This window comes from Chenopodium quinoa, unplaced genomic scaffold, assembly GCF_001683475.1.
Source record: "Chenopodium quinoa cultivar QQ74 unplaced genomic scaffold, ASM168347v1, whole genome shotgun sequence".
Taxonomy (NCBI): domain Eukaryota; kingdom Viridiplantae; phylum Streptophyta; class Magnoliopsida; order Caryophyllales; family Amaranthaceae; genus Chenopodium; species Chenopodium quinoa.
Genome location: NW_018742899.1, coordinates 777,282 through 787,502, shown reverse-complemented (window position 1 = coordinate 787,502; position 10,221 = coordinate 777,282). Strand labels below are relative to the sequence as shown.

The following is a 10,221-nucleotide window of genomic DNA, read 5'->3' as shown; positions in this document are numbered from 1 at the left end:
GACCTCAATGTTGCAGGGATTTCTATTTAGAGAAATCGTTTTTTGTTTTTCACTTCACAAATAAATGAGCTGTCCTTTTCCCCAATTTTTTTTTGCTTTTCCCTTTTATTTTATGCCAAGTTGTCTTTTTATGAATTGACAATCTTGCCCTTATTAGACTCTATCCATTAGAGTCCAAAAAATCCTCCCGATTTCTCAATTCCAATTCCGATTCCAATTTCAATTTCAATTTCAATTCCCCGATATTTTTCCTCACCCCTAGACTCCTCTATTATAGACATTATGCGCGTGTAAGTGATTCTCCTTCTACAATTATATTTACCCCCTTTGGAGCTTTAGCTTTTCGTCTTTAGACGTTTACGCTCTCCTTGTTACTTGTGACTTGTGACTTGTGACTTGTGAGCTCCCTCCTTCACTGAAGCGTACTCCGAATCCGCCATTGAAGCGGCTTTTGAGCTTTCTTTCCTCCATTGGAGCAGCTTCTAAGGTAAGGTTTACTCTTTATTTTATTATTTCAAACTAGTATTAATCGATTACTATTTGATTGTCAGTATAATCAATTTAGGGTTCTTATATGGTGGATAATTAGACTATTGGTTGTAATTACTGAATTTATGAATGATTAAAATGAGAAATTTTGTTGCCAGAATTTTGCTATTCATATTCTCAAGTGAGAATAAATTTAACGTGAGCCTGTTTTGATAAATGAGTCAAATTTGGTTGTAATTTGTTGCAGGGTTTTGTTTAATGTTAGGACGGAACTATGAAAATGCACCATTTCTCCCCGGGCCGAGGGCGGCTGCACCTCCTGCCCCGGCTCAGGGACGGGCCACTCCACCAAGACAAGTGAAGTTGGAGAGAGAATGTGAATTGCGAATAGAGGTGGGTGAGAATTCGCCTCTTCGCCTTCGGTTGCTAAATGGCTATGCAGAGATATATGGTACAGAAATTCCTCCAGAAATTTGGCTCAATTTTCCTCCACGCCTTAAATTTGCGGTATATTACAAGTCTTTGAATTTTAATTTTTGAGTTGCAAAATCAAAATTGAATCCTCTTCTGTCAACATGTGTGTGCTTATTTTGATCATTGTTGGATACTCGAATGGATTTACAAGAAATTATAAATAATAACATCTTAAGCAAGGAGTAGAACCACAAGAATGGCAATATGACATATTTCAACGAGGAGTTGTTTTTGCCAAACATGTTTATGTGCATGTTAGTTGATTAATGGACAGAATGCTGAGTAGATGCAAGATTTTGAATCCGAAATTATGTTACCCAGACTAATGTAGGCGTAAGCATGGATGGAAGAGCAGAATTTCCACCCACATTATGCCTCTTGTAGAACTTGAGACAGTGGAAAATTGGAAACCATTCACATCTGCTTCACTTGGCTAGTTTTTGCTAGTAGCTAGCTTTGTCTTGAAGTAAATATCACTATCGTAATGTTATTTGAACTCCTCTCTGCCCACAAATAATTTTTTGGTCGGTGTGAGCATGCATAGTGATGGTTTTTAGACATTTTAGTAGGGTGTGGTTGGTTTTTTGGTAGATAGTGGAGAAATAAGAATAAACAAATTTATTGAAAGTTAGCTAGTGTTTGAGAGGGTCCACATTAGATGGAATATGGAGAAGAGAGAGAGAGAGGGAGAGAGAGAGAGAGTGTGGAGATAGGGAGTTGCTGGGATCTACATTGCATGGATTGAGCGTATTATATTTCCATTTTAACCTGAATATTTTTTTGTGGATATCCCAAAAAAGGAATAATGAATTTTTTTTCTTATGGGCACAAGAAGTATGTAACTATTAAGCATTGATGTAGGTTCTATTATTATTACCATGGGAAATTTAGACTATTTGGTGGTTAGGCACTTGGATGGTGTTTGACTAATTATTGTTTTAGTGCCTTCTTCTCCCTTACCACTTGCACTGTCAGGTTCTAAATTTGGCTTTCATGACTTCTTAATCATGTAACTGTGCCATAGGAAATAGGATAGTTTGTAGGACATATTTTGTATGCTCACTAGGAGATTGGATTTGCAGGGTAATTTAGTGTAAATGCTTCAATCTAATAATTGACCCCATTTTAATTACCAGATCTTTACATGGCATGGAGCCACAATTGAAATAGATGGTGGGTCTGATACATCTGATTATGTAGCAGATGAGGTATGCTCATCCACTTGCTAGCTTTTTATGGAGTTTTCGTGAATGTTGATTCTTGTCCTTTATTGATAATGAAGCCAGATAGTTGTTTCCCTGAAATTTCTTTTAGTGAAAGCTTGCTTTTGTTTTGTGTTCAGACGCCAATGATAAGCTATGTTAATGTTCATGCCATACTAGAAGCGCGAAGGAATAGAGCTAAGGCATCTTCTTCCAATGATATTGAGTCATCTCAGGTATTGTTTTCACTTAAATCAGCTAGAATTTGGAAACCCTAAACATGGAATTTTCTGCTCCCACCAACTCCAAAATTTATTCATTGCTTGAACATGTTTATATAGGACCAAGTAGAAAAATTGTTAGCCCTAAATTCAATTTTCCAGTGCTCTCTCTATTCTTGTTAAGTAGAACAAGATATCCAATACACTCTTGTGCCTTTCTAGTAATCGTAAATTTATTATTTTACGTTTACCAATGCACAAGCTCAACAATTACCATCTCTAACTATTAAATAAGTAAAATTATCAAAAGTTGATATTATGAAAATACACATTGAAATGGCTCTAACAAGATCCCACATGGATATGTTTTATTATAACTTTAATTTTCAAAAGCTAGTCAAAGAGAGTTTGCTAATAGTACAAAAGTCAAAACGTGTCAATTAAAAAAGAACGGAAGAAGTATATGTCAAATCAATATGGTACTCATATTATGGGACGGATGAAAATTTGTATAACTTGATTTTTTCTTGATTTTTCCCCCTCATGCCACTGACCTACTCTTGGCGACTTTCTCTTGAATCATGCGTGTGAGATTAATAAGTTTATTTGGGATTCCATGATAATGAAAAGGCAAAAAACATCAAAGGAAAAAAATATAAGGTTAGAAGTTATCTTCAGCCTTTGGGAATGTTGGCAGTATAGCTTGTTTCTTGTGGATCAATATATTATGCCTTTTAGATTTTTTTCTCCTCTTAGTTTTTCGTCTTCTGGCAATAGCTCTCCTTGTCATTTACTGATGTACACATTGAAAAATATAAATTCTTTATTAGAAATATCACAAATGAACAACGGTTAAGCGAGGGAGAGGGAGACCGAAAATGACTTGGTTGGAAGGAGTTAGGAAGGATATGAAGTATATGGATTTACATGAGGATGAGGCATTGGATCGTAAGGGATGGAGGAGGAAGATTTTGGTCGATGACTACATGGAATAATCAAATTTGGTTCATGTAGCCGACCCCACTTATGGGATTAAGGCTTTGATTGATTAGAAACATCACAAACAAAAGATAATGGAAAGTTAGTAGAGGTAGGAGTGTGTCTTCTTTGGGGTAACAAAAGTGTTTCTTTTACTCGCTTCTAGTAATGAACTTGTTGCTTGTGCAAGGCATCGATTCTTCTACATATACCTTGTTAAATCTTGTGTGGTTGGAATTTTCATATTGTGTATTAATGGTTAAGTTTTTATTTTCAATGGCTCAAAAAAAAGTGTTTAATTTTAAGAAACTACTTGTTTGGACTTTTTATTTGTAAATACTTTGGTGGTAGACAAAATGCGACAAAATTGGTTTTAATCTTTCTTTTGTTACTTTATGGAGATAACTATCTGAATGGGTTTGGTTTCAGTCCTATTGGGGTGATCAGCCATACAATTTAGGTTAAGGTTGGGTTGGAATCTGGCCGATATTTAAGATATTGTAAGTTAAATACATATTGATTTTATCATTTGTCATAATATATTTGGGTCACCTTGGTTCCAGTACAGTTGATTTTAGTTTGGGTCAAATTAGTGTCATCCAGTTTCAGGCTATGGCCAGGTCAGGTTTTCTAGGTCTATAAGAAAGCTGTTACATCTTCATTATGCTCTATTTATGCTTCCATAGTCCTTCCCACTTGAGCAGAAGATAACTTGTAACATACAGGCTCTGTAGACTTGCCTGTTTTTGTAATATCTTCTAACAGATGGCGTTTTTTCAGGGTCCCAGGGTTATTGTGGTGGGTCCCACTGGCTCTGGAAAGAGTACTTTGTCAAGGATGCTTCTTAGCTGGGGAGCCAAGCAGGGCTGGAAGCCTACTTTTGTGGATTTGGATATAGGCCAGGGAAGTATAACAGTACCTGGGTCAATTGCAGCAACTCCAATTGAGATGCCCATTGATCCAGTGGAAGGAATTCCTCTTGAAATGCCTTTGGTTTACTTTTATGGACATACAAGTCCCAGGTAATTGTGTTTGGACTTCTAAATTTATTTTTTGTGGCTATACTGTTATATTTTATAGATTATCACAGCTTTCATTAACATTGTATTTGCTATAACCTTTGTTTTTGAGCTGTTTTGCAGTGCTAATGTAGATTTATATAAATTAGCTGTGAAAGAACTTGCTCAGACACTTGAAAAACAATTTTCTGGTAATTCTGAATCACGAGCTGCTGGTATGGTGATCAATACAATGGGTTGGGTAGAAGGAGTAGGCTATGAGGTGTGATGTCTAATGCTTCTGGAGCTTTTTCATGCTTGTGGACAATTCATTAACAGTCTCTTACGTATTGAATGTTTCCCATAGTGTACTCTGAATCCTTTGTCCTTTTGCAGCTGCTTCTTCATGCTATAGATATGTTTAATGCAGATGTTGTATTGGTTTTGGGCCAGGTATGTGTTACTGTAACCCGTGTTTTTACTTCAATTTATTTGGGCCAGGTAGACCAGATGTGTTTTTACACTAACTTGGATGAGGTCCCTTTTTTGTGTAAATCTAATTTAGATATGAACTCTCAAAATTATTTGAGAATTGTGTTCCTATCTTAGTCTTAGAAGTGATCTTGCGGCTCTCTAATTTTACCATCAGACGTAGATTCTGTGATCTAGTACTCTAGTATAGTATTATTGGACCACTTGGTTAGTTGCCCATAACTTATGGCATACTATAATCTTAATTCTTTATATTTTATGCAGGAAAAGCTTTGTAGTATGCTTAAAGATGTGCTGAAAACCAAGCCCAAGGTTGATGTAGTAAAACTACAGAAATCTGGAGGTGTTGTCTCCCGAACACCAAAATACCGTCAGAAATCCAGGGGATACAGGATAAGGGTAATAAGTTAGATATTGTCTCTCACCTTTTCTTGTGGTAAAATTTATTGTTGTTGAATATTTTTTTTAGTTGTGGTGTTCTTGCATTTTAACTTTGGCATTGTACTTGTATATTTAGAATATTCTTCATCATTGTGCTTGATAAAAGACTAAACATATCAAAATTAGTTTGAACATTCAAATATTCAATATCATCAGAAAAGGACAAGTTAACTACTTTTCCATCTGTGGACCATTCTTCTGCTACTTAAAGCGTTAAGCATAGGCCGATAAACATTTATGACTATTCACTTGCCAGTTAAATAAGTCTGTGCCCTACCTTAATAAGTTTATTCAACTACTGTTTCTGACTTGTCTTTCAGTCTGTGTCCCAAATTGACTATTCATTTTATATTACACTGATTCAAAAATTCTTTTTTTTTTCTTTGTGATAAAGAGTTATGTTCTCAGTTTTCTTGTCTTACTGTTTTCTTATAATTAAATTTAAGTTTTTGTTTAACAGCTGAACTTATATGTTGGAACTTTTTATCTGTAAAATTTCCAATATGCTGGTTGCTAAGTTGAAATGGCGAATAGTTTCTCCAAGTTACCTAGACGTTTAAAGTTTGTCGATGCCACATTTTTAAAAAATTTAATTTCAGGAATATTTCTATGGCCTGGCAAATGATCTCTCACCTCATTCCAACATTGCTAATTTCAATGACCTGTCTGTCTACCGAATTGGTGGTGGACCGCAAGCACCACGTTCAGCTCTGCCAATTGGTGCAGAGCCTGCTGCTGACCCTACTAGGGTGGTTCCTGTAAACATCAGCCAAGACTTGCTACATGCTGTGCTTGCTGTTTCATTTGCCAAGGATCCGGAAGACATTATTACTAGGTAATTTTAATGAGGAATGCAGATGTGTTCATAAATGTTTTGCATTATATTACATCGGTTCTTGAACTAATGAAGGGTGTTTGATGTTTATTAGAAAATTTGTCAGAAGAGTCTTTATTTAATACAGAATTTGTGAAAAGACACCTTAATATGACAATTTTTTTCACAAAAGATTCTCCTTATGGACAAATTCCGGCTAAAAATTCATATATAAGACATTGATCCTCCCTTTACCTCTCCCTTTATGTGCATGTGTTTCACTCTCTTTTTCAATCATCTTGATGTTCCTCCTCCCTGTTCTTTATCCCTCCAAATTCAGCAAGCAAATTGGTCTTTTCATTTTCTTGTCTATTAATTTTTTCTTCAGCATACAGATCTCCTCCAACTTTCTTGATTAATATCTTTGATCTCCTCCAACTATTCATTTGTTACTTCCCTTTTTGAATCTGTCATTCCCTGATCAACCCATTGAAAAGTTTGTAACCTTTTCCTGTTTCATAATCATAAAACTTGTATGAAATGAAATTTCTTCAAGATTAACCTCAATTTATGATTTTGCATATACACAGACCACACTTGCATTTTTTGTTGGGTGTTGTTGCCCCAACTTAACCATTGTTTGAAAGAATTAATTCTGGGCCAAAATAGAAATTGAAAAATCAAAAAAGAAAAAACTGCTGTTAGAAGCTACACCCATCAGCCCACCAGATCCTTGACATTATCAAAAATTACCAAAGCCTTAATTTGAATTTTCAATTTAAATTCACAAGTTTATTGCCTAATTGATTTGTTTTTTCTAATTTGAATAAATACTCAACCACATGTAATTTAGATTAACAAAAAAAATAAAAATGAGAAAGGATTAAATTGAAGATCTTGCCTTTACCGTTTTTGTAAGATTTTAGATGAGTTCATGGGTTGAAAATTGTGAACAAATTGAGTTTTTTGATGTGAAAGAAAATGGCTGAGTGAGTTTTGACTTTTTTGCTGGAATCCATCTACAAGGTTTCTTTTTCGAATAAAATGTGTAGTATAAGTTGTTTTCTCACAAAAAAAATAGTGTTAAATGAGGTTTGATTATTAGCCTTCTTTTTATTTTTTATTTTTATTTTATATATATATATATATATATATATATATATATATATATATATATTATAGGAAAATTTAACAACAACAAACCAACCTTTGCTCTGTTCTCTCAAAATGGACCAACTTAAATCTTCCCAAAATAAATCCAAGTTTGTATTTTTTCTCTCATAGCAAACCCAAATGACTTGTGACCTGAACAACTGGTCATTTTTTTTTTTTTTTTTTAATTTTTCATTTAATTATCTTTTTAAATTAATAAATTAACAAAATTAAAAAAAAAAAAACAAAAAAAACTCAGACCTCCCTGCTTTTCTCACCACCACCAAACCGCACAACTTAGACCTCCCTACTTTTCTCGCCGTCGACCGCCAATTCTCTTCCCTCCTGCCCGCTACATTCAATCTCCTTCACTCACGCTCACCACCAGCCACACCTATCAACAACATCAGCCAACTCCCACTACTCCACCCCCCCGCTTTTCTCGCCATCACCAAACCGCACAACTTCCTTACTCCCTCTATTCTCACGCAAGCATCTGACCACCGGACCACACCAACCTCCAGCATACCGCCACCATTTCCGGCCACCGCAAGCAGCCGCGCAGTCCCGGCAGCATCTACTACCGTCACTCTTCTCTCTCTCTCTCTCTTTTATTTCTCTGAGTAATTCTTGTTAGATCTAGTTTTTTGGTTGTTTTTCCGAGTAATTGTCATTAGATCTAGTCTTGTTTGGGTGTTTGTGGGTTGTTTATGAGGGTGGTTAGGGGTGTTTATGGAGATGGGCCTTTTTTTTTTGTGGTTTTCGTGGTGGATGTGGTGGTTTTTGAGGGTGATGGGTAGTGTAAGTAGTGTCTGCGGGGTTATTTTTAAGGGGCTTTGAGTGGTTTCATGGAGGGTGGGGAAAAGGGAGGGGGGGTCGCCTGAGCCGGAGGAATGGATTGGGCGCCGGCTGCCGTCAGGGAAGGGGTGGCTAGTGGGGAGGGAGGGCGGACAGTGGTGGGGAATGGGAGGGTGTTTATTTTATTTTATTTTTTTAAATTATCAGATTTTTTAAAAATTAAAATAAATAATTTTTTTTAATTATCAAATTTAAAAAAAAAAAAAATTAACAAATGAGGACATGACATGTGGATTGCAACCTGGTTTGCTACATGAGAAAAAATACAAACTTGAGTTTATTTTGGAAAGATTTAAAGGTTGGTCCATTTTGGGAGAACGGAGCAAAGGTTGGTTTTTTGTTGTTAAATTTTCCTATATTATATCAATAACAATTGATGTTTATTTGTTTCCATGGTCGCAGTAATGTTGCTGGGTTTATATATATTACTGATGTTGATGTTCAAAGGTTGGTGGTTCTTTGGATGGTTATTGATTTATGTTTATATAAGTGAACCTGATAACGTACCTTGCATGTGTATTGATCTATGAATAACGTATCCTTGATGGTTATTGATTTATGTATATATCAATATGCAGGAAAAAAATGACGTACCTTGCACCTTCAGCAGGAGAACTGCCGGGCAAAATTTTGATATTGGGGACATTAGCTTGGTTAGAAACTTGAGTTTTCAAAATATTCTACTTTCTAGGTGCGTCCTTCGTATCATAAGTAACTGTGTTGGGAGCTGCTGACTGCTATGGGTGAAAATGTAAGGCAGCTCCAACTGTGCCATCCCCTGTCCCCCATAAGAGAAGATTAGGTGGGAAGTGAAGGGAAAAGAAAATAGGAACAATTTATACTTGACAGATAGCAACTAAGCTAGGTTATAGTTATAGTTGACTGGTGTTTGTTATCTCCTTGCGAGAGGATTTGGTGTATCCTGACATGCTTGATTAGGCGTTTAGCAATGTTTGGTATGCAAGCTTTGGCGCCTTTGATATGTACAGTCCCTAGCTTCATGAAATATCAATTAAACTTTAGCTTATGTTCCAATTTCAGTATATTGAGTTCTTTATTGTCTAATATGGTCAATGACTAGGCTATGAAGTATTCTCGCCATTCCATACAAAATGTTGCTTATGCAGAAATTTTAGGTATTAATTATTGCATTGATATTTGGATTTCTAATTGATAGCATAAGTTTCAGTGATGTACAGAATATTGTATAAAATTAAAATAGTTATTTGAATGGTTAGATGTTATGGAACAGAGGTTACAGAGGGAGTATGGAAAGAGTCCTTGAATTGGCCTTCAATACTTCCTGGTTTTCTGGCTAAGACAAGGTCTATTGAAGGCTAAATTAGCTCTAATTGAAGTGTGCAACTCCAGTGGTAGTTACGGATTTTTTTTTTTTTTTATGCTGTGTTGAATTTACTGATGGCATTTGTTGGGCAGGTATATTGATAACTACGTGCGTACTGCGAAGTAGTTATAATATAGCACATATTACTAAATCATGGTTCTAAAACACTTTAATTTGTATTGGGTAAGTTGACAGAGCTGTTAAGTGGTAAATGCGATGTAGGCCCTGTTCTTTTGTGTTCTTTTGAGCTGCCGTGGTTTGTTATGCTATGTTAAGCCCTATTCTGCTTTGCTTAGCCTCGCTCTGCTGAGTATTCATAATCTGCTCTGCTTTGTTGACATCTGCTTTGCTTAGCTGAAATCTGCTCTGCTCAAAAGAACAGTGCAATCCTTCGTATTAGTCAAGTTGATAGAGCTGTTGAAATTAAGTTGAACTTGAAAACATTCTTTGAGAATCTATTATCTATTCAAATTTAATACTTCTATTTTCTAAGATATGTGTTGATGTTTAAAAGCTACAAAGGGTAATATACTAATATCGCAAAGATTCAATGTACTTTCGTAATCCAATGGCAAGCTAAATAGCAAATTAGCTTGTTATGGCACATAAAATTTTAAACTAATTTCTTTTATAGCTAGTTTGTGTCTTAGCTACTAACTTATGCTTTAAAAGAGCTTTAATTTCTTAATTAGCATTTTAAATTTAACTTTATCCTCTTTTTTTGGCAAGGTTTTTCTCAAGCAAAATAGTTTCATCA

The 10,221-nt window shown here is 35.4% G+C and overlaps 1 protein-coding gene across 2 annotated transcripts; it reads left to right on the top strand.

Moving 5' to 3' along the window:
- Positions 1 to 271: 271 nt before the first annotated feature.
- On the top strand, positions 272 to 9,184 carry LOC110727063 (protein CLP1 homolog). 2 transcript variants are annotated; one of them, XM_021906601.1, is made up of 11 exons: positions 272 to 487; positions 737 to 996; positions 2,100 to 2,171; positions 2,306 to 2,401; positions 4,145 to 4,386; positions 4,507 to 4,645; positions 4,759 to 4,815; positions 5,119 to 5,253; positions 5,895 to 6,130; positions 8,522 to 8,566; positions 8,698 to 9,184. In XM_021906601.1, the coding sequence occupies exons 2-11, from the start codon at positions 748 to 750 to the stop codon at positions 8,783 to 8,785; spliced, it is 1,359 nt and encodes a 452-aa protein (XP_021762293.1). In that variant the 5' UTR covers positions 272 to 487; positions 737 to 747; the 3' UTR covers positions 8,786 to 9,184. The 2 variants fall into 2 exon arrangements, with proteins under 2 accessions (XP_021762293.1, XP_021762294.1); XM_021906602.1 differs by lacking the exon at positions 8,522 to 8,566.
- The last annotated feature ends 1,037 nt before the right edge of the window (positions 9,185 to 10,221 follow it).

What these genes read in the sequence shown, in the direction of transcription:
- LOC110727063 (XM_021906601.1), top strand. Translation starts at nt 748, where the DNA reads ATGTTAGGACGGAACTATGAAAATGCACCATTTCTCCCCGGGCCGAGG. An exon ending in CTCCACGCCTTAAATTTGCG is followed by an intron (nt 997 to 2,099) that starts GTATATTACAAG and finishes TTTAATTACCAG; the next exon opens with ATCTTTACATGGCATGGAGC. An exon ending in TATGGACATACAAGTCCCAG is followed by an intron (nt 4,387 to 4,506) that starts GTAATTGTGTTT and finishes GCTGTTTTGCAG; the next exon opens with TGCTAATGTAGATTTATATA.